This window comes from Pyxicephalus adspersus, chromosome 3 (assembly GCF_032062135.1).
Source record: "Pyxicephalus adspersus chromosome 3, UCB_Pads_2.0, whole genome shotgun sequence".
Taxonomy (NCBI): domain Eukaryota; kingdom Metazoa; phylum Chordata; class Amphibia; order Anura; family Pyxicephalidae; genus Pyxicephalus; species Pyxicephalus adspersus.
The window spans coordinates 72,736,655-72,762,000 of record NC_092860.1 but is presented as its reverse complement, the minus strand read 5'-3'; the positions used below and the strand labels follow the sequence as shown (position 1 = coordinate 72,762,000).

At 37.8% G+C, this 25,346-nt stretch overlaps 1 protein-coding gene across 1 annotated transcript; it reads right to left on the bottom strand.

Annotated features, from left to right (window-relative positions):
• Positions 1-2,887: 2,887 nt before the first annotated feature.
• LMNB2 (lamin B2) lies at positions 2,888-22,764 on the bottom strand. Its single transcript, XM_072405204.1, has 12 exons — positions 22,402-22,764; positions 19,300-19,436; positions 16,050-16,206; positions 15,523-15,648; positions 15,265-15,435; positions 13,480-13,605; positions 12,956-13,176; positions 12,469-12,790; positions 12,226-12,333; positions 11,534-11,653; positions 11,205-11,294; positions 2,888-10,883 (listed from the first exon to the last, which is right to left on the bottom strand). The coding sequence occupies exons 1-12, from the start codon at positions 22,630-22,632 to the stop codon at positions 10,842-10,844; spliced, it is 1,851 nt and encodes a 616-aa protein (XP_072261305.1). The 5' UTR covers positions 22,633-22,764; the 3' UTR covers positions 2,888-10,841.
• Between the last annotated feature and the right edge of the window lie 2,582 nt (positions 22,765-25,346).

Genomic DNA, 25,346 nt, shown 5'->3' with positions numbered 1-25,346 from the left:
GTTCCTTGTTCTCCTTGTTCTGGGAAAAGGTAAATCAATCATAAATTCTCCTTTCCAGTTTCATCTTTTTTTTCAGCCTTTGTTGTTGGAAAGTATAAATGAAGTTCTTTAGCATAATACTGTGAATCTAGTTTAACTAAATTTGTTTTGTTATTTTATAGAAATTAGAGTGCTACCCAGTTAAAAAAAAGTTATTTTTTTCATATATTATCTCTCTATATATATTAGCTGTCCTCAGGGACCACCAAGCTCCATGTACCATCTTTGGTCTAGACTACTGTAACATCCTCCTCTGGTATTCCACTAACCACTCCACTCATCTTCTGCTGCATCTCTTTGTAGTTCTCTTCACTGGCTTCCATTACACATTAGAATCAAATGTAAGCTCCTGTGCTTTGCCTTCAAATCCCTACACAGTTCTTGTCCCACTTACATTTCTGACCTGGTAAAAAAAAAAAAAAAAAAAAAAAAAAGTACTCCCCTAGCCATTCTCTTCGCTCCTCCAATGACTTTCCACTGACTTCCTCACTCATAACCTCATCACATGCACAAGACCTTTCTAGAGCTCTAGAATGGTCTTCCTTGTCGTACTTGGTTTGCTCCTACTTTCTGCACTTAAAAGCCATGTTTTTAAACTCACCTACCGGTCTTCTTTCTCTAAAGCCCTTACTACTTCCCACCACTCCATATCCCCCACCTCTTAGATTGTAAGCTTTTCTGGGCAGGGTCCTTGCCTCTTTGCTGTGTCATTGTTTATATTTGTCTGATATTTGCAACCCATATTTATTGTACAGCACTGACAATATGTTTGCGCTATATAAATACTGAATATTATTATAAATATTATTATATTTAATAATAATGTTTCTTTTTTTGTGTATCAGTTATATCATAACTCTATATACACTAACACAGGTAAAGCAGGACTGCAATTGAAAAAAATACTATTACCTGTAAGTTAACTTTTTTTGGTATGAGAGACTCTTTTCTGCCCAAACTACTTTCTCTTTTTTGTAGCATTGTGTGTGTTTTCAGCAGATAAGCAGCACAGTTCTTAGTATCCACAAGCCAAGTAGTGAGATATTAAATACCATATTTGGAAAAGACCGTTGCTAGATATAAACGTGTCATGTCTGTAAAAAAAACACAAGAAAACAAGCCTTTTCAATGAATTATTTTTTAAACAAAAAGTATTAGTAGATATAATGGTGTACTTGGGAACTAGTAAGTACATTCTAGGTCTCAGGAGCTGGTCACTGCCCATTTTAGCACAAATGTCTTCTCAATGCCAATTTGAATACTGACCACTTTTTCCACCATTACTATTGAGATGGAAAGTCTGGAGTTAGATAAAATAGTCTAAGATTGAAACTCAACCAGTGAGATTTCCTTCACCTAGAGAAACCTCTCGACCTTCCTAACATTGGGTTAAATAATTTTTAGGGAACCCCTTCTATAATTACTATAGCCACATCTCAAAGTACATTAGTGTGGTGATCAGTAGGGTAGAAAACCTCTTAGATAGTTGGTGTCCCCTAAACTGACTGAGAAGCACAAATTGTTTATTGCTAGGAAAACCTGGAAGAACCACCAACCTAGAGAATATAGACTCTTAAGTGGTGTCAGCATTGGAGTCAGTAATGACTGGCATGTCTAAATCAGAAGAAGCCGATAGCCACTTCTGACACCATGGTCCGGGGTAGCCACGAGCTAAGTTTGCTAGGACATGAAACCCTTTGTAGCTAATGAGGATGCTTCAGCCATGAGACAGGTAGCATTGAGGGTATCCAGTGTGGAAGGACTCAGAAACAGATGCTAAGGTATTTTGGATCAAGACCTTTTTTTTACTGGTAGTTTAGGCAGTGACACAGTTTCATAAAGCCATATAGACATGTTTTTACTGGCAGTAATAATTGGCTCAAAACACTTTGCATGAAGCCACACTATAAATGTTTTCAGTAATAAGAAGTTTTTAAAAATGAGTCAGTGGTTGCCAACTAGCCAGACATCCCTAGAATCTTGAGCCATCCAGTTTTCATACAGTGTAAGCAGACTTGATCACTTCTACCACAGTGAGCAAAAACCAGCACCATGAGGCCAATCCCAGCACTCATCAGAGGAGAGTCTCATGGTTTACATTTCCTGGACAGCACATGAGAAGGTGCCACAGCACCCATCTTTTCTACTATCTACGTCTACTCAAACCTCAACTGGTGAAAAAAAAATAGAATTCTTGCATCAGAAAGTAGAATTAACATCTAATATTCAAATGGTATATAGTATAATGGAGATCGCCAACAGAGTGCATACAAAGCCACCACCTTTAAGTCGCAAAGGCCTGATTCTTGATTCGTAGTGCGGTTTATGACCTTCCTAGCCATCTCCCTTTCCACCATGAGTCCATGTGGTTTTGCAAGTACCTTTTTGGATTATGCAGAACATATTCATTCTACAGCTCAGCTACTTCCCTGTTGGTATATTTAAGCTTTTACACCTGGTTTATTCTTACCTGTACTTACTGGTACTACTGGACCCTCATGGAAGTCTGGTGTACCACCAGAGGCTTCCACTGTTTCCTTGAGCAGTTGCTAATTTTCCTCATATCTCATTGCACCTAAACAGTTCCAGGGCAAAGGCAACTTGGTTGAGGTAATAGTATGACACCAACCATTTTTTAAGCTGTCTTCAACAGTGTCATATTTTCCATTGGTCCCCAATAAAATGTTTTTTGTGGACTTCATTATAAAAGTGAAGGAGAATGGGAAAATGTGCTTCTTCCCTGATATATATATATATATATATATACACACACACACACACACACACACACATACACACACACAAACAGTTATATATACATATACACAGAAGTATTATTAAACACAACTTTTTTTTTAATAAAATCACAATACATTTTATTGGAGAAAGTTGTACAAAAGAAAATATTGCTCCAGTCATACAATGTATATTACAAATCTGAAATATTAAAAAAAAAGCACATGCCATGCATATAAAAACAACAAAAATAAATGATGAAGTCTAGATATACATTTGTATTTTGCTTATTGCGTATTTCAATAACATTAATTTAGAAAATGCAGTATACCTAAAATATGCTAAAAATAAGATTTTCTAAAACTAGTGTTTCTATGAAATCAGATTTACTGTTTAAAGCACTTACCAGTATACATATTGATGTGATTCATTTAAAAAGAAAAAAATAGCGCAGAAGCAGAGCATCTGCTTGGACAAACCAATTTAGGTAACTCCATAATTGACAAATGAAATACAAATGGTTGTTATAGGAAACTAGTCCACATTACTGTGCACGATTCATTGGAATCCATAGACACTCATTTATAAAAATTAGCACACACAAAACCCACCCAAAAAAAATGTTTATGTAGGGTGCAGTTTAGAACCAGGCACCTCCCTACATTAGGTATGGATACTTTTTTTTAATCTTTCTGCAGACAAAAAAACAAAAAAAAACAAAACTGTTGATTTGGCTTAAAGTGATCCTTTGAGGACCTTTTTCCAAAAATGCTAATTGCACATTAGTAGGGCCAGAAAACCTATTAGGGTTCCCTGGGTTAGGTAATCAAAACACTGAATCTAGGGATTCTTAAGAGAGATTTTTCTTCATTTGTATATTTCAGAAAAGGCTAGAATCCATCAGATTTTTATTTCTCTTTGTATCACTTGTAAAGTAGATTTTCCTTACTGTCAGCAGGACAGAAAGTGAGTAAAAAAAATCTGACCAGACGTTCTTGAAGCTTTACATTCTTTTGGCAGGCAGACTAGAATATCAACTTTTAATGTGCACTACTTTTAATCAAGAGTCTCTTTGAGACCTTTGGATGTGTCAGATATTTGTCTAGGTATATGTAAACAATACAAAGTCAATTTTAAACTAAACACTTAAGATTAGACATATAATGTAAATTACTATTTACAAACAGGAAACAGGAGCACAAAGAAATACGGAGGATGCCATTTCTGATCTCTCCTTTACAAATTACTGAAATTAATTATTTACTTATTAAATCAGTGACCTAAACATTTCAATTAGCACAGCTTCAACTTTGGTGATTGCTTGCATTTTCCAAGTTTGTGACTCAAAGTGCTGAATTGCTCCGGAGCAAATCTGACTAGCAGACTCCAGACTGTAGTGGCAATAACTCTGCTCCTAAATTTCCAATACTGCCTTACTTTATCTTAAAGTAAATTTATAGTGAGATATCACCAAACAAGCTGGCAAAACATTGATCACTGAAACATTAATTGGATGTACCACTTAAAGGATGATATCCTGATTATTAGCAATTTGTTCTAAAGAAATCAGTTCCATTTTTTACTACCATTCATCAGCACAAATTTCTTGTCCACAGAGGTGCACGAACATGCTTGCTCTGGAGGAAAATTCAACAAGATGCAACCCTGTTGAGACTGCTCTGATAGTATAGGAGTTCAGGGTTCTGTCACCAGGCTAAAACACAATGCAGAATCATAAATGCCCTGGATTTATGAAGGCCTGCAAGCTTCTTAAATATAGCCAAGAATGCAAAGGCTTTCCTGCACCAGGGGGCAAGCATTATGTGAAAAGCAGGCACGGATCTACTACAACTGCTAGTTATAAAAGTCAAGCCAGCATCACAAATAACTCTTCAGGCTGAATACTGGTTACTAAAGTAACCTTTGATGGAAAATGTCACTTTAAAGTCGCAAACTAGTTTGGCAGTAGCCACTTTGTAGGTGTGTGAATTAGATAGTAGCCTTTCCTCAAAGGAAAATTAGTCATATTTTAACATTCACCTTTAAAACATAATGGCTTAAACATATGGTAGCCTTAAGGTTAGTTAACAAAGCAGGTTAAATTATAAAAAAAAAAAAGTGCCAATACAATTCTATCTTATTCAGTGCATTTTATTACATGAAAACAGTGAATGCATGCTTTTTTTTTTTATTTTTTTTATTACAAGAGGTAATTTTAGGGGTCCCATATATTGCTTTAAAAATATGCCGTATGTATAAGAATAGTAACTGGTTTGATTTTTTGCACACCTTCAGGGGAAACTGTTTATGGGATGGACCTGAAATCTGAACACAGAAAGGCCTTGAAGGCCGATAATAGACCCTAGGGGTTACAACCAGCTTGAACTAGAATCCAAGATAGGGAAAGCCAAAAATGTTTAAAACCTGGCCCATTAAGTGTTTGACTTCAGATAATTGTTTAAATTGTTGTTGCCCACCTATTTTTATTTCCTCCCCTTATACCGCTTTATTACACATCATTCTGCATATAAGTTTAGAATGTTTATGTTAATAAGAACTTCTTCCTACCTTTGTATGAAGTGTTGTTCTCCAATGCAATAAATTAACGTTAATGGATCTACTGTCTCATCACTGAGGTCTTACATTTAGGACCCCCCAAAGAATAGTAGCCTTGCACAGCTTAGAAGCACAGTTTACTTTAGGTTCACATAACAAAGGTATGAAAATAAAACGAAAATTCAAACAAAAACAGTAGTATATGTCATTCAATATTCTGGTGTTAGCTAGACCTGCCTATTACAGATGAAAGATCCTTCAAAGACATAAGAATACAATCTATAAATTATTATTACTGATCAGAAGAAATCCAGGCCCATGTCCTGTATTGAGATTCAGATTCCTGTAACAATTGTAGAAATAAGTGGGTGTGAGGGACAAATATAAATAGGGATTCCAAACAAATCCTCATTCTCAGAACAAACTTGTGAAGACAAGGATTCTCAACGAGTTGGAATATGCATGGCAGTTGGACGGTAACTAAAGCAATTATTAGCAAAGATGCACTATTCATAATATAGTAAATATCAAATATTACTGAGTGGGAGTGCTACTTTATATGGTTTTCCGACACAACTTTCCTATTGAACAATGGGAAATTCAGACATTCAGGGAATGACAGCAGACACCACACAAGGTCATTTGGCCATTAAATAAAATCTAACTAGTCACAAGAAGAATATGGGGGCACATTTATTTTCAAAGTGTCCCATGATGACCACTGGCTTCAAGATATGATCAGTAAAAGGTTTACGAAACCTGGCAGAATATCTGTGACCAAGCACAATTACTCAGTACTGAGGCTATGAAGGAAACAGCTATGCTTAAAAAGAGAGACTGAATACTATTTCCTGAAACCACATATATTTAGCACCTAAGCATTTAAGCTATAGTTACATTTTTAAAGATAGCTATACCAGTTTATTTTTACTTCAGTAATGAATGAGGGACATGTGATGCAAGCTCTTTACATATTTGGTATTTTATGTAAAAAAAAGTAAGTTATATAAAACATGAACTTAGCTGCAATAATATAGGCAAGACGGTCACAGTTTAAGATTCACAGTGAGGAAATAAAAAAAAAAAAAAAAAAATCAGCGATGATGACGACTTGTAATGACCTGAATGATGTGACCTGTAAAATAAAGCACTTTAATCACAGAGGTCTTGAACCTGGGGTAAGATGTTTGAAAAAGGATCCTGATGGGCTATCTCTCAGCAGTACTCTAAGCCAAGGAAGAACCTGAGAGGTACTTTGTCATAACAAAACTATACTAGACTATGGGTATCATCCCTTCCAAGGTGGAGTCATTTTTGGAATTAAGAGTAAAATTTTGACTGGGGACAACCCGAAGTAGTGAGACTGTGTGACTAAACTGCATAGGTATAAAGACCACAATGGCTCAAGGCATGTAGAAAGGCCTAAGGTACACATGTAACCTCAAACCATGGGTGGAAGATGAGGCTCTGGCATCTATAGTGTACCTAATACCAGGATCTGGGCAGCAGGTATACAGCCTAAACTGAAGATTCACACTCATTTGCAGAGTGAGGTGCTTTATTTAAAATGAATATCAGGAAAAGAGCAGCACTTCATTAGGTCCTCAGTACCTAAGCATTATTCCTTTCCAAGTTAGAACAAGCAAAGAATTTAAAATGGATGCCCAACAACCTGATTACGTAGCTCTGTTGCTATGATTGGACTGTTTTACTCAGTTAATAAATCTTTACAGACTGGCACAGGGCATTGAAAGCACTCTGCTGCTAACTTAACCAGAAGGGGGTATGAAGAGCACCTATATGCAGAACCCAAAAACGGTTCCCACTAATCCATTCCAGCTGGGTCCAAAGTCAGCTCCTGGGTCATAGTTGACCACCCAAAAAAGCTGCATGCAAGAGGTCAGCTCTCACAGAACTGTGAAAAAAACACCATAAATTCAGTTTATTATTATGATATTTTAAACTAGCACAGCCGCATCCCAGGTCCATTCAGACTTAATGTGGGAAGAAACCACTTGTGTGTCTCAATAGTGACCACAAACAACATGGTATTCTGACAAAACATGATCAGATTCTCTGTATGCAAAGTTATAATAGCACAATCATATACTCTTGTAATATCTCAGTGTGAATACAGGTGGTCAACTGCTGCTACTACTTTTGAGGTGTACCTTCATTCATTTGCAAACACAAAAGATCGTCACCAGAATACAGTAATGGTTTAATATAACGTCCTAAAAATGTATTCCCAGTAGGGTGCGTAAATTTTAGCTGCAATAGATTGGTGCATTTCTTCTAGGTTAGTTAAGGTCAAATTATATTTTCTCATCTAAAGAAATAAAAGCAATTTTCATCTTAAGTGCATATAAATATGCATAAATAAATACCTTGACAATAACATTACGATCTAACTAGGATTGAACACAATCCTAAAGGGATTACGGAGGAAGTTAAGGCTGCCAATGCAAAATATCTTCGGAGAATGCCATTTTCATGGGCTTTACCAGCCTTAAAGTGTACCTAAACTCAGAATTTTCACTTTACATAAAAGGGCAGACAACCTGAGGCTCTTAGGTGCTCCTTCTGAGCACAGCGGAGCATCTCAGGCATGCGCAGGAGCCCTTTCGTCAAAAGGGAAAAATTGCCGATCTCACACATGCACAGTGAGATCAGCAAGTTTTTTCCCCATCTACGTCACCCAATCTTGCGCCTGTGTTGGGTGACGTAGGAAGGACCTGGAAGAAGAGGAGAAGATGGCGGCGCCTAGCGCGCCAGCCCAAAGACAGATGCCGGGACGACATGTGACCGATGGAAGAGACCTCTAAACCAATCGACTGCTCTGCAGGATTGAAGGTATCCAGAATAAGCATTACATCGGTGTTTTAGACAGGACTTGTTCATGATTTAAAGTACTGAACGGATTGGATTATTAGGACAACTAATATAAAAAAGGAGGTCTGCAATGGCAAACTACTCACTCAGAACAGATTCCTTTTGAACATAAACCCAAAACCCAGATATAGCCTCAAATTGAGACAAGCTCAAATCAAACCTAGCCTATCCTATTTCCCAAATTCTTGATTGTATTCTGTATTGTGAATATACATCTAAATTGTGGATTAACCCATAAACCTAGGTACATCTAAACCAGAAGTTAACATCAAATACTATAAAATAAACAATTGTAATCTTTTCATATCTTTTATCAGAAACATACTACCACTACTCAAATATTGCCAACATAATACTCAAGTTTACTTAAAATTGTAAAAGCGTAGTAAAAACATTTTGGTGCTGTAACAAAATTAAAAACACGAGTTACACCTTTCAGTGGAGTGGCATCATATAGAATTTTATTCCTAGCATGTCTTTTCCCTCTGAGTAAACAAAGGTTAATGGCAGCTGAGCGTGGGCAGGTTAGTAAAGCATTTCCTTACATGAAAGCATTCATGTTTCAGTACATAAAGAGAACTGGGTTATATTTTTATGAGGGAATACCTGTGTGAAAAGGCTGTAATGGGAGTTGACAAGCCACAACCAGTACACACAACATAAGTACAGTTACTGTCTTGCAACTAGCTACATGGCCCACAACAACCTTCTCATACAAGTATTTAGAATGAGTCCCTTTAAAGAAATTACACACTGCCTGCTTAATTGAACGAACACATTTATTGCAATATTTGTAAATGTCATTGGACAGTTTATAGGGATCAATAATAACAGAATGTTAGGAAAAGAACTGCTGATTCAATATTCAGAAACTATTTTAAATAACTGAATTTAGGCATATTCATAATTCTGTAACAAAAAACTCCCCTGAGCAAGTTTAAAGTGAACATGTTGCTTTGCCCATGAAGAGTAATCTGACAAGCCATCTAAGCATCACCTTCCCCAACATACTAACCTTACTTTTACTTCCTCCACTTGTCTATTCAGATGCTGGAAGCAAAGAGAGGTAAGCTTTGGGATTACACAAGGCTCTCACCTGCCTCTATGATAGTGCTAGGCACCCAAATAACCATTCAGCATGGCCAGGCAGAGAAAAAGGAGAAGTGCTGTGCGCCCCAAGACTGAAAAGCACAGGGTATTTCTTACCCTTCCTGGCGACTGTAGAGAGATAGTAGAGTAAAGGGAAGGTATGTATATGCAAGCTGGACAGGCCAGCAGTTAGGTGATCCTGTCACAATGCATATGCAAATCACATGTTCACAATAAATGGCTAGAATCCTATTAACATGGAAGCAGCAAACAATTTATTCTTTACAGGCATTTCTGTCTATAAAGTTATCAGAGAGCTTTATACATGCTGCTGACATGTACAGGAAGCAGGTCCTAAAGGATGGAGACTCTGGGCCCATGCTTTGTTAAAGCAAAGTTATCAAGAGAAGGGAGAGGATGCTGTTAACATGCAAAGAATGTCAGCTGACAAAACTTTCACTCCAAGCAACTTCCCGCTATTTTTTCTTCCATCACTATCTGCAAGCCACAAGTCTACATTCCACAGGTAGAATAATTGCTTTATGGTATCTTGGTTTTTAACAAAATAAAAAGATTCAGAGCAGTGCAATGGGTACTGCAAGAAGACATTGTTGGTGTAAATATTGAACGAGGTTCTGAAAAAGCCAGAGCGATTCCGTCAATACAGGATGTACTTTTTGATGCAAACAATGCTGTTGTGCTATCTGAAATTAGAGTCTGTTTGACCTTTCTAGGAATATGATACTTTGCAATGCAGAAACAAAATTCAAGTCTAAAACATGGTAAAAAAAATAGTTCAGTCTTTTAAAGTGACATATCTTTACCCAGCACAAAGCCTTTGCCTATGCACGAAGAATGAATTTAGCAAGCTGTGTACAAATTGGTTCAGAGTTTTATGTGTTCTTAAAAGAGCTACAAAACATTTTTTACCAACAGATGCTTTTATAAAAATGTAGTTCAGCTGTCAGGGTATAGGGAAAATATGTACATTTCTGCTTTTTTAAGCAAATTTACTACAATTGTCCCATGATAAAAAAAAAATTATGCCTCAACGGTCACTGGTGTTCTTGGTCATCTACAATGCCATTTGGAGGAAGAAGGCTGACAGATGAACAGCTTAGGAGACATGGATACCTATGCTATGTCTACTGAATAAAAACCTTTGTATTGAACATGTTGTAAAACATTACCTTTAAGCAAGAACAGTAAAGTCTTCAATTTCAAACTATTCTTGAAGTGGCACAGTTAGCCACATCAATGGCAATATTTAACCAACAAAATAAATGCACCGGTTTCTGCAGCCACATACTAAACTGTATCTCTGGCATAATAAAAACAAAAAAAAATTCCCAGATCCGGGAGATAGTGTTTGTAAAATCAGAGAAATAAAAACATTTGTAAATATGACTGGCAGTAGACTGCTATTCATGTGAACTAAAAGATACCCAATAAAAGAAAATAACCTTTGTATAGGTATAAAAATAGATTTCGGTGGCACTGGCAGTAAAATAAAGAACAATGCTAGGTAATTACATCACAGAGCAGCTTGTTGATTTTGTGCGGGGATCACCCTGTAAAATAGAAAAACAAAGTATTAATAAAATGAAAACAGGAGACCCTCCCTGACGACTACAAGAAAAGACAACATTATAAAAAAACTCCCTACCCTTATTTTACCAAAACTATGCAGCACAAGTCAGCCAACTGTTCATAACAGACAAGGACGAAAACCCAAGATCAAGTGGTCAGTGTTTTCACTTCTAATAAAAGTTAAAGTAAAAAGAAGTCTACTAAACTCTTTGATACAGAGTTTAAAGTTATGCTTCTGCAATCTAAGCAATAATGAAGAATAACTGAAATATACCAAATTTATAAAGGTTTTGTAAAGTTACCTGCTGATGAAAAAGATCTTCCTCCCCAAAATCAGCTTCTTCCTCTTCATCTTCCTCTACAGACTTTGATACTATTCTCACTGCCACTTCCTGTTGGGACACCAACATGAACATGAGACAATGAATCATTCCCATCATATAAATAAAAAGAAATCAAAATATGCATAATGCCCAATTATAAACTTCAAATAATTAATAGGTGTAGCAAATATGTCTGTACAGAATAGATTTGGTAAAAAGCAAAACAGAAAATATAAAAATTATAAGTTTTGTTTAAAGCCAGAAATATAAAAAACTTAACAGGTAAATCCCATCAAAACTTAACTGACCTCATCTTCACTGTTCACCAGACAAAACCTGATGTTGGCATCACTTCCCCAAGAACTTTGGTTTCTCCAAACCAACACAGAAGGAGGACTATGGGCCACGCCAGCGTCAGCACTATATATCTGCAAAAATAAACAATTAGTACAGGTGTAATAACAAAACATAAAAATGGCCTAAAAATTTAATCAATACAAACTTGTAAAGGAATTGTCAGGCTTGAATGAGACATTAGCACCGCATCCATTTTACAGTGCTGTGACATTCCTTTAGCTGCAATCTAGTTGGGAAGAGGCGAATGCAAATGCCACCACCTTATCAAAATGTATATATGTATATATATATATATATATATATATATATATATATATATATATATATATATATATATAAAAAATATGTGTTACCATGGTATTAACGTGGTTCCTATGTGCTAATTGGATGAGGCACAACTTCAGTTTATTTGATGGTTATACAGATGAAAACTACAATTGCAGCATAAAAGGAAAGAAAAGTTGACCAGTACAACATGGAATGTAAATTACTTTATGCACACCTGTACACTGAAGAAGCAAAGAGCTATATATCAAGGCCTCTTTATTGGTCTAAAAACATTGCTTCCCGATGTGTGTTCTAAATAAATCAACTCCCCCCCCCCCCCAAATTGCACAACCAAAAAAAAAAAAAAAAAACTTACCTTAACAGACTGTTCTGCTTTCAGTACATACTTTGGTGTGAATTTGTAAACTATTTCTTCATTGTCCCCAATTTTCACCTTTAGTCTCCAGTTACCTAAAGGCTGATCCTGGGAGGTAACAAAAAAAATGCAAGAAAATGTTAGACCTTGTGGAACAAAGATAAAATTATGATTTCATGATATAACACACTTAATACAATAACTTATACAAGTGCACCGAGGATAAAAGGGTTTATCAATTACCTTTTCGGAGCTGTTCTTCAGGTGAATAAAATTTCCCTCATTGCCACATTCCTCTATAGAGATACTTCCAGTTGCAGAGGATTGCTGTGATATATGTAATTTGCTGCTTCCTCTTTCACCAAGATCCTCCCCTTCAACAGCAGTGCTCATCTCATGAGATGATTGCCTAGCCCATGCGCTTGAAGACTGGATGGTGCCACCTTCCACACCTTCTTCAACCTCAACACGTTTTCTCTTGCCACGAAGCTGGCGGGATGAGGTGCTGCTTGAGGTGGCCCTTGACACAGTAACACGAGACTGAGGACTAGGGGACAGTTTTAACCTGTAAAACATAACCAATGTCAGTCACTGGAAGTAACAAAAGAAAGTTTTCACTCAATAGCTTCACAAAATGGACCAAACATTTTGGTAGCAAACTTCAAATTTATTAAAGGATTCTGGAGATTTTTGTACTTGCCCTTGTACTTATGGGCACAGAAGGACTCACCTTTCCTCTTCTCCCTCTAGCAGCTTGCGGTAGGCATTGATCTCCATGTCCAGAGCATACTTAACATCTAGTAGTTCTTGATATTCTGTCAGTTGTTGCTGTATGAGGTCCCTCATTGCTGCAATCTCTTTCTCTTTACCATCCAGCATTTTCCGGTACTTCTCACGATCACTGGACAGCAATTCCTCTAGTTCACGGATACGATCCTCAGATGTATTCACCTGTAGCCAAACCATTCTGTTAGTTATTATATAGTATACTCAGCTTTGAATGAAGCAGTTTAACAATCACGGTTACTATTATGCACCTTACTGGACAGAAAAATATAAAAGAGGAAAGACCACAAAGACAGAGCATGGGATCAAGACAATGAAGAATGCATCTAACTTAATTTAGACTCAATGGAAACTGCACTGCGAATAATGCAAATAAATTTATTTATATATATATATATATATATATATATATATATATATATATATATAAAAAACGCAGAAATATTTTTTGTTTTTTGCGTGATGTACCTGCTTTTGAAGTCCAGATAGTTGGTAGACCAGTGTCTCAATCCTCATCCGTGCTTCCATTAGCTCCTCACGGGCAGCTTCAGCAGCCTGGTCTGTATGGTCAGAGGAACGCTTGATATTGTCCAACTGCAATAGGCAAGGAAAACTATGTAGTAAATATCCTCTAAAATATAAATATGGTTCTAAATTTAAAACTAATTAGTACTTTATAAAGACAATTGTAGAGAAAAAGCCACAAAATAAAAAATAAATATTTAGGTATGTATGTATGTATGTATGCATGCATGCATGTTCCACCATCATTCGAAAACGCATGGAGACATTTCAACCAAACTTGCCATACATATGACTGAGACTCATGTGAGTGCACCTGTCATCTTTGTACAGCGCTGTGCTATATGTCAGAGCTATATTTGGATGAAACGCATAGAGACATCTCAACCAAACTTGCTATGTTCTACCATCACTAGGAAACCCATCAACACATTTCAACCCAACTTGCTAGACATACAGTATGACTCAGAATCATGTGAGTGGAGCAGTCATCTTTGTGCAGCGCTGAGAGACATTAGAGTGTCAGCTCCTCTGTACAGAGAATGATAGAACTGGCTCAATGATCTCTGTACAGCACTATGGTATATGTCAGAACTATATAAATTCATAAAAATAGTGTGTGACTGTGGGGGGACATTAGAGTGTCAGCTCCTCTGTACAGAGACTGATGGGTCTAGTTCAGTGTTTCATTGTACAGCACTATGGTATATGTCAGAGGTATATATATAATTGGATGTATATGTGTGCTCAAAAACGCATGTAGACATTTCAACCAAACTTGCTATACATATAACCGAGACTTGTGTGAGTGCATCTTTGTACAGCGCTGTACTATATGTCAGAGCTATATTTTGATGTATGTATGTATGTATGTATGTATGTATTTAATAACTAGGAAAGACATGGAGACATTTAAACCAAAATTGCTAGACATACTGTATGACACTCATGTGAGTGCACCACTGATCTGATGTATGTATTGCTCAGTAACAGTGTGCATTTTGCTTATATTTTTACATACTTTTTTTTTGGACTCTGGCCTGTAATAATGCCTTCGAGAAAACATAAGGCAATTGGCTGAGTGCAATCAAAGGCAAAAAAATTAAACAACACTGTAGACAAGAAAATCACTATAGCTTTATTTGATTCCTTTTCCTGTATAAAATAATTGCAATAAATAAATACCCGGGCAATGCCAGGTAATCAGCTAGTAAATAAATAAATAAAAGGAACAGGCTACTTTTTGCCTATGTTATTATTTTGGATGTCAAGATAATCCAATGGCTTCAATGCTTTACAAGACCCTAAACAAGTATAGAAATACCGAACACTGACTTGTGGTAATAGTTTATTTCAGGTATGTAATTTAAGAGTACTGAAGCCAGATACAACCAGGCACATTTAGCATGACCTGTCATATGATACACTATAACAGGTTGAAGCCAGTGACAATGGCCAAGCCTTTAGCTTATCCTTCATACAGTTCTGAAGAGATTTTTTAATTTTAGAAGATCTACAACAAAAATTATAAAAATCAAGATGAAATGGTAGGAAATAAAAAGCAGCTCATGCTGGGAGTTCTAAACCTTAACGGCACTAAAATGACTGGTTGATTCAGGCAATGTTACTTTATTTAAATGAGTCACAGTAAGAAAGGAAAACATTTATAAAGAATGACCCAGTGGCCTTTTTTTCTACTTTTATTACAAAACATAGCTCAAATCACATTACCTTTGCTTGATAGGTTTGCTCCAACTCTTCTTTGTAGAGTTTAACTTGCTCATCATGCTGTTTCCTGAGCTCATCCAGAGCTTGCGCCAGTTTGGATTCATAGTCATATCTGTTCCCCCTATCTACTTCTACCAAGCTGCGCTCATGGCGCTTCCTGGATCCTCTGGATTCCTGTAATCAACCATAAAGAAAACTTAGTACTGTTTTACCAGTCAAAGCCACCTCACTCCCATGCATTATATAAAAAAAATTCCTCACCTCTTCATATACATTCTTTCTGAACTCAAGCTCTTCCTGCAGACTCTGGCAGCGGTTCTCCATATCAACACGCATTAAAGTCTCATTTTCCAACTGTTTCTTTGCAACAGTATGAGCATCTTCAGCCTGACAAAAGCATAGGTACAGATAATTACCATAAAGTATTAGAGCTAAAATAATTTTAAATATATATATATATATATATATATATATCATCTTCAGTAGAAGCTAAAATGTCAATCCCATTTAAAAAATGTTTTTCTTTTTGTCAATACACCTTAACACAAACCATTTTAAAACAACCACTCTTACTGTGCAATACTTTTTCTCCTTTCTTTCTCAGTTTTTATGGGTGAAGCCAGGTTTAAGTTCCATCTGGTGATCGATTTGAAAATGTTATGCTATATGTCTAAGTTTTCATTACAGAACCGAAAATGAAAACTAAATTTATGGTTAATGTTGTCTTCACAAGCTGGCTTCTTTTCTGCCCATCACCTGCAAAGACCAACCTGCAAGACCAAATATACCTTAGCAAGTTGAGCACGCAGATCAGCCACTTCAGCCTCCAGCTTCCGCTTCTCTTCTAGGGTGGATGAAAGCTCTGCCTCGCTTCTGAAATGCAAAGCTTCCAGGTCCTTATTCCGATGTTGTGCAGCAACCAGTTCAGCATCTTTTTTCTTAAAACTGAAAAAAAAATGGGATAATAATAAGATACAAATCACTACAATCAGCTCAACTCAAAACAGCAACAAAACCAGAGGGATAACTGTTTTTGTTAAAAAAAGCTTCAAAATGTAACGGGTAAAGAAATTCTAACACCTATCCTGAATAAATTCTTCATAGTCCCAAAGCTGACTATACAATTATTACATATGGTCCATCCTTAGGAAGGTAGTCACCCTCATAGCCATTATCATAAAGGAAATATCAATAGTCTAATCATGCAAAAGACTTGGATACATCAAACACCATTTGTTTTTGTAACCTCTCTAATCACGGCAACCGCTGAAGCGAAAAGAAATGCTTATATGTTATAAAATGGGCAATAAGTAGACAAAATACCACCTAACTTATCCACTAAAGACAGCCCAGCACTAGCAGATTTGTTTCTGATGGTCCATGTCTAAATTAGGAGGTGTAATCTTCTAATTCATTCAGTTATAAAAGTGGACATTTCTTAACACGCCCTCAGATTTCACACCTCCTTATAGAGGATTGGGAGTTCAAATTTATGCTGGAGCAAAGGAATATTATTCACTTCTTGATACATAAGGTCTCTATCAGTAGTAGGTTTCTGGAACTTGGCTTCAAGAGAGGATGCCTCCACTACATGGCTGCTTTGTAAATTCATAAAATCTATCCAGAGGTTTCAGATCTGTGTTGGCTTTGTGGTGAGAGTGTAAGCACCAAGCTCCAGCTGTTCGAGTCCTGTCTGGTTCTGCAAGCCTTTTAGAGAACAGTAATAAAGGTTGCTTAGAAATTACCTAACCATAGGGTCCCTATTGGCCTGGCCTCTTTTTACTTTATACAGAAAAATCTGTACTCAAACATCTGGTCACAGTGGACAGGTCGTGTATTTCTTTATTCTGGAGAAAAAATATTGTACCAATTTTTAGACTTGCTAGAGAACAGGTGCAACCTTGCCCACATGTCGGTCCCTGAGCAATAATTTTGTGACTGTTCATAAAATCATCTTCACACCCTTAACAGTTCTTTTTTTCACCTGTGATGTCTCCTTCTGATTTGTTATGTTTTTATGATATAATCAATATCTTTATGGTTCAATTTTTCTTCTTGTTCTAGTTTTGCTATTGAAAGTTTATTTAATGCTGCCTATATTTACTTTGTTTAAATAAAAAATATATAAAGAAAGAAAAAAAATACATTGCCTGTCACAGTAGATTAAACATATTTCAATGCATTGTACGTGGCTTCTAAAGTAAGCATAAGCATGAAACCAAAACCCCCAATATGTAGACTTTTATAGTCCAAGCACTCTGCATGCAAATATTTTATAGGTTTGTAATCCTAGGTACACCCTCTACTTACATTTTGAGAAAAAAATGACAGTGCCTAAATAACTCAATAAGCAGAACATACGAATACTTTAATAGACTTTTTTACAGCAATTTATACACCCAGTAGCATATCTCTGGAAAATGGATGAAAATGAAATTGATCTGGAAAAAGTAAATAAAGTCAATTTAAATATGGAATTGACTTTATATAAAATAAAATATCATTCTATCCACATACACAAAGTGTATGCAGCCATTCTTCTCAGTTACCAGTTGTTGCTCGGTCACATATGGGTGAGAATGCTTTTCTATGTGAAAACAAAAAGCTGCTTTTGTGGGCACCATTTGCTGAAATATGCCATCTAACAGCTGCAAGATCTCACATGCATTCACCCAGGATCAGCCTTTTCCTAGCAGCTATATGTAGGTTTAGTTCATAGCCATTACCAGTTGTCAAATACTATCAGGAACAGATAATGTCAGACAACAACATCTTACAGCACACTGGCAGATAAACACTTAATGCTTAACTTCAGGCAAACCACTAAACACAGATACAGCTGGTACATTTATTGTACTTAACCTGCCAAAGGTTTATGTTTCTACCCACCAAGCCCTGAAATTTACACAGAGCACAACCCTGTCCATCAAGGAAGAGATGTCTATTTAGTGCAGCTTTATAATTCACAGACAGCCCCCACCCCATCCATTAACTGAACGATGAAAAGAAACTGAACTAATAAATTTATTTCTGTCACTCTGCTTTAGCCTTCTATCAGCATGTTCCTTTCATTTCTTCAAACATCAATGACTTTGTGCTGTACAATAAGACTCAAAAGGCAGATAATTGAAAATACAGAGCTTGCAAAACAATTATTGATTAGCAGTGTGTATTTAAAATTAAAGGATAAAACACAAAAAGCCGCACCAAAACATTCTCTACCGAAAACCTTCAAATGTTGTTCTTTGTTTTAAATGAATAAAAACACATTCCATACAAATTAGAAGGAAAAAATACTTTGGTTCCCCACAGGTCTTTGATTAATTGGGCATCAATCAGTAATGATCACATCGTGTATGGACACCTTTAGCTCAGGATATCTTGTTTCAGAAAAATACTTCAGAACTCCTTGTTGTCAATTCACACAACCAAGCAGTTGCTAAGGTAAACCTGGCTTGGCTTTTACGGAGAATAAACATATTTTCAATCATTACAGGTCTTTACTATTTGTTAGGTTTTGTCTTTTGGTTACTATAGTTTCCCCACATGCAGTGACGGTTCTTTAAGCACATCAGTTTAGCCACAGTGAGCAAATCTTTTCACACTGCCTCTGGAAGAACCTGAGGATTCTTTTCGGCCATTTGGTTCAGTTCCCATTAGTTACCAAAGTCCACACTTCCAAGAGACTGTATGTAGGTGAGCAGTGTACTTTCAAATAGTCAGTGACAAACAAATAGGTATGAGACAATGCACACTAGTACATGCTAATTTTAGATCAGAGAGCTGGGAATAAGAAACCTAGTTTAAGAATACCCCAAAACATCAAATTGCCAATCATTTTTACATCACAAAACATAATTTACATCATTGACTGCCTTCTGAAGTGCTTTTTGCATTCCCTACAGATTTAAGAATGCAAAACCTGTCTGAAAAGACCCGCAAACTAAATGTTTTGGGTTGTTTGGAGTTTTATCATTAAGTGGATATTTAAAAGCCAACACAAATCAATAAAATAAGTATAAAAAAAAAGAAACTTACTTTTTGGTTATTTCATCAAGATCAGAGCGACACTTCCCCAGATCTATTTGCAGCCTGGCTCTGTGTTTCGCCGTTTCATCCAGAACTTTACGAGCATCAGCAAGCTCCGCATTATAGAGGTCTTTGATTACACTGACCTAAAATTCAAAAAGTTGGAAAAAGGTATGTACTAATGTTGAAACAAGAAGTATATAAACATAAGTGGAAGTAATCCAGTAACCACTTGGGCAACTTTGAAAGGCAATAAGAATAAATCTTTCCCCTTCGCCTATAGTAGGTTTTCAGCCTGTTGGTTTAGAAATGTGAGTACACTAGGTTTACCTATTTTATCACATTTTTTATCGAGACATGTGGGGTATATTAGAATACTGTGGTCTGCCCTGCACTATATCCAAGCAGGTTGGACACATGGCTGGAATTTGTGCAGCTCATGTAACATGACAACGTCCACACTATAATCACCAATCCTTGCAACTTATGTTGCAGCTCACATGCCTTTTTTAAGTTTAAAATCAGCATGGGCATAGCTTACATTATTTTCCCGCAATCTTCCACAAACCAGTGGTTGTAAAGTGCAAGTTTCCGGCAAGGGCAGATCGCAGCTTTACAAAGATGACTGGAAGCAGTTTTCTGAACACTCAGCTGTCATTATAGGGTGACTGAGGCTACATAAAGTACAGCAGCTCCCAATCACAGTCTGGGAATTCTCGGTTTACATTTGCAGAGTCTACAAATGGTAAAATTTCTCCTATACACAGACTCAGCTGTCAATGACATCTGACATAATGAGGAAGAAGCAGTGGAAGGCAGCTAAGAGGAGAATCTGACAACCGGAAATATTGAATTCTTTCCCAAAGATTCTAAGCCTACATGCACGTTAGATGTTAGTCACTGGAAATGATGATTTCATCAGATGTACACACAGCACCCTTTCTGTTCTTTGGAGGGGACAAGCGAGTGGCACCCTGTTGTCCTCCCTTGATTTGCACAAAAGTTATTCCTAATCGCTGTTCATGAATCCACCATAAGGATCAATAAAGAAGGTTAGGTGACCACAGGACACAGGTCAGATTCTCACCAAAGATGAGAACGACCATTTGTCTTGGGCAAATTTGTACATTTTTCGTATTATCAGGAATACAAAAGAAAACGGAAAAAGAAGGCTGTCCAGACGGAGGCGGTATGGCATGGAACCTACTGGAATATGAATGAGCTCTTTGAAAGACAAAGTTTTTTTTTTTTTTTTTTTAACGAAAGTTCAGTTCCACTTTAATAACTGACAAGCTGCAAATGATTTACAAACATATGGACAAATTTGAGAAGCATTATTTGAAGTCATTTTAGCAGGCAGATGCAATTTTAAGTTCTGAAATATCTGGCATCTCCCTGTTACCACTGACATTCATTCAAAAACTTTCTTCCCACTGAACACCAAGCTAATGTACTGCAATTTAGCAGGGGATTCCTAACACTTTTAAAGTAATTTCAAAGGTTACCCCGTGTCATAAAGGCCATCTAAGAGCATGAATCACTACCACTAGGAAGGCTGCTGGGGTTGCCAACATCAAGGGGGTGCCAGGAGCAGTCTAACAGGAAGATTTCTGCTGAATTGGATGGACTGATGTCAGAAGCTCTTTGAAATAAACCTACAAAGACGCTTAAAACACACCAGTCATAAAAACAATATGGAAGCTGCCATAGCGTATCTCCTGCCCAATAGTTTGATTATTTGCAGACCTCCCATTCACTGCCCATGTGAGGTCAGCAGGAGGAACCACTAAAAACTACAGAGACCAGAAGATCAACAATCCCAAAAGTTTCACTTTCTGTGGAGGATTTTCAGCCAGGGATTTATATGGATTTTTATGATCAGGGCAAGCAAGCATTCCTTTTACATTTACAGGTTTAATAGACAAAATTTGTTTTAGATCAAGTTTAGTGCCGTCATCTACTTTGCCATACCAATCTCCAGGTCAGATAGGTAAAACACGTATGTTATCAATGTCCACCTACAGACCCCATACAATTCCCCAAACAAAAACAGATTACATCAGCCATGTAATGTAATTTTGGGTTACAGGACTGCTTGTTTCCTTACATTGTTTAATTTTTTTTTTTTTTTTTTAAAGTAAGATTTCCCCCACAACAACATAAAAGATTGAAGTATGTCACATATACCCCAGGGGGCTTTGGGGTTGGGGCACTTAAGGATGTGCTTGTAGGACATGGGGAATTTGATCATTTATGAGCACCCAGCGTGTGGCACAATCTCATATCCGTGCAGGATGACATCGGCTGCTTCCGCCACAATCTGTGCAGCTTCCTGGGATGAGACACAGGTACCACCGGAGGAAGCACAATTCTCCATCAAACTCCAGAAGCAGGGAGATTTATTACTAATGTCAGTATTAAAAAAAAATTGTATAGAAAGAATAAAAGCATCCAAAATTACATTTGACAGGTGACAAGGAAAACACAATGATGCTTGGTGTCATGAAAAGGGAAACGGTCGGATCCTGGCAGACAATACATATATAGCTGTCACCGAGAACAAAGACCAAGCGTCTACCCGCAGCGTCCCCCTACCATTATTATACACCAATAAACAATAGGGCATTCCCAGCCTGTAGTATTATTATTATTATTATACACCAATAAACAATAGGGCATTCCCAGCCTGTAGTATTATTATTATACACCAATAAACATTATTATTATACACCAATAAACGCTAGGACATCCCCAGCCTGTACACCACAAACCAGCTTTGTTAGGACCAACATAAGAGATTCATACAAAAGGAACCGAGTATTATTTTCACACCAGATTCACACAACTTTCACACATCTTGTGTGAAAACATCGATTTGATCATCTAGTGGATGCTGATTTGGTCATGAGCCCATCACATAAGGCACAGCAGAGATTTATTTCCACAAGCCAGGTGAAGTTGGAATGGGAATGAAGTATTCCCCCCATGATGGTGATGATGATGATGGTGGGGCTGCCATGTAGAGAATCCCGGCTGCTGTGCTCCTATAGGACAAGGATAGCCATGGTTCCCCACATCCCTGCACACACACACAGCAGTCTGTGCCCTCACCTCCCGGGTGGTGACCTCCTCCTTCTCAGAGATCTTCACCATTAACCTGTCATTCTCCAGCTCCAGGGAACGGACCCGGTCTATGTAGACTGCCAGGCGGTCATTGAGGTGCCGCAGTTCCTCCTTCTCCTGCAGGCGGCTAATACGAGTTGGTGAGAGAGGGGTGCGAGCGCCCCGAGCCGGGGACTGCGCTAGAGGGGGTGCCTGCCGGCTAGGGGTGGAGGTCGCCATTCTCCAGTCAGGGGTTCCCGCCAAGTAGTTATTGACAAGCACAAAAGTCGGCCCACGGCTCCTTTCTGCCCAGGCAACGGTCACTTTTTCATTCAATGGCGGGAGTGATTGGTGTCATCCAATCGCAAAGAGGGGCTGCACGTGACATCAGGGCCATGCGCTACTTTAATGCGGCCATGTTTAGTAAGGGCACGGTATATGAACAGCGCGGTGTATGGGTGAGTGTGCGGCTCTTTTCCTGTGTCTTATACCCTGCTTAAAAATGGCACTCGTGATAGTGTAGAAGGGGTGTGGTCGGCTAGTAGGCCTGGCATGCGGCCATTTTAAGGCTGTGCAGCGGAGACGCTTACTGGTAGTTGACGTTGACAAGAGGCTGCTTATTGTCTTCATGTGTTAGGTGTGTTCTGGTCTCCTCTAGGATAGGTGACAGCTTGTTCCCAAACTGAGGCATACCACGTGACTGCACATCTGCACATGCTCACTGTCCTCTAATATATTGAAATGCTGCAACATTTATGGGGTTACAGTAAGGGTTCGGTTCTGGCTGGTGGTTCTACTGATGGGAACCAAATGGGTGTGTCCAAAATCCTCTATTTGCAGGTGGTAGCAGCACTGCCATGCATTATATTGGATGTTGCATGGGGGCGTCCAGGGATAGCTTGTCATCCTGGTCTGCTCCATAGACTTCATTTGGCGCCGCTTCTTTAGCAGCTTGCCTGAAAAATCCCAGCAGTACCGGCTTATTTCTGCTCCTAGGAGCCTAATGCTTCATAGAAGTCATATGAACGCCATAGTAAACTAGTGCTAGTCTGTACATGCCATATATCTATACCCAAGAATAAAATTATATTGTAATATACCAATTAGGACTGCAATCATTCTTCTATTTTTTACATTACATCTTATGTCCCCGTACCTTACTGTGGATTGAACTGAAATCTCAGACTATGTTAAAGCCTCACTTTTACTTTTGCAGATCCCTCTAGAGGTTTCCTAGATCAGGTCCTGCATCATCCTGGTGTCCTCCTTCGTCTCGATGCAGAGAAAGAGCCTGGCGCCGCCATCTTCTTTCCCTTTCTTCCACCTACGTCACCTGCACTGCACAGGCACAAAATTAGGTGACGTAGCCTGCAGTAGATGGGGAAAAAATGCCGATCTCTCTGCCCATGTGTAAGCATTTCCTTTTTCCCCATTAAGGAAAAAGCACCTTCAGATCAGACCCCTCGGAAAAAGCAGCCGGAAGCCTCCTGGTATCCATGATGTATGTGTCTCGGGAGGCTCTGTGCCTTTTTTTTTTTAAAGGGTTTTAAACCAACCCTACAAAACAGAAGGCATTTTTTTTATACAAAAGGGTTGTCTACCCTTTTTGTAAGGTAATTTTAGTTTAGGTCCTCTTTGACAGGTTTCTCCATTATCTTCTGTAATCTACAAATCCATTCCTCTCCGCCATAGTAGATAAGGGGAGGAGAAGTGGTCTGTAGGACAAATCAGGATGACAACATTGTATCTCAGGAAGAGTTTTATTCACAGGTTCACAAGGTTAAAATAAAAAGTCTGACAAGGGAATTCAATGCACCTGCCAAATCAAAGGACTGATCTGCTGCAATATGTACATTTTTTTTTAGGGGTTCACATTTACTGGAAAGATAGTTCAGGAGGACATTTAAAGGTGTAAAATGAAGCCACAGGGTTAAATAGCGTAATTGAACACATATAATGGGGGTATTTAAACACATCAACACCAAACAAGCCCATTTTTTTTTTTCAAATAACACTTACAATGGGGTCTGCAATTTGCAGTTGTATCTCTGCCTATGGTTCTTGCTACCATATATACTGAGATCGAGGGAATAAATTAAGTGTTACTTTAATTTTTTTTTCTTTTTAAACATTCTTTGTTTATAAGTTTTTGAGGAAGGGTATGGGGGGGTTGGAAATGATGGACAATTACACGAATAAATATTAGATGAGCAAGACCAACAGGGTATATAACCAGTCAGATATATAAATTATTATAGTCGAAGATATTTAACGTATACATATAATTATACAAAGTAACAAGATCAGAATAATAACAATAAGCCCTTCTGACAGCCAATGAGCATGTTATCTTAAAATGGCAAAACATAGACTAGGGAGGCCTTTCTGTGTGCTTATTAGGGAGGGTACACCAAGGACCTAGTGTCTATGACAAGAGCTGGCAGTGATATGGTTTATATGTTTCCATTTGAATACAAGTAATGGCTCTGTTGACAGTCGCTGGCATCTGCATAGGAGTGCAGGAACCTGTTGGGACCAAGTACCTGATAATGGTGGACAGACAGACAAGGGAAGGGTTGAGAGGGTGGCACAGAGGTGGCTGGGAGCTGAGGACAGAGTAACTGGGAAGTGAGGATAGCTGACACTGTACTGTAGATTTAGGAGGCCTGACAGGTACAGCATGGGGTCTGGACATCTTACTTGGCAACAGCTTTATTCTGTAGTGGTGGTGTACTGAGACCAGTAGAACCATGTAAAGAATTTTCTGCTTCTTCCTCTAATGGAGGTCAGGTCCCCTCATTAACCCACTACAGCCACAGACACACACCACCTGAGGAGGTTCAGGTTTCCTCCAGTATGCTGTTTCTTTAACTTTTTAATTCCAGTTGTCGAATAGGATATTTAATACTATATTAGAACCCACACAAAGATTTATTACTGTAGTGTCAGCACAT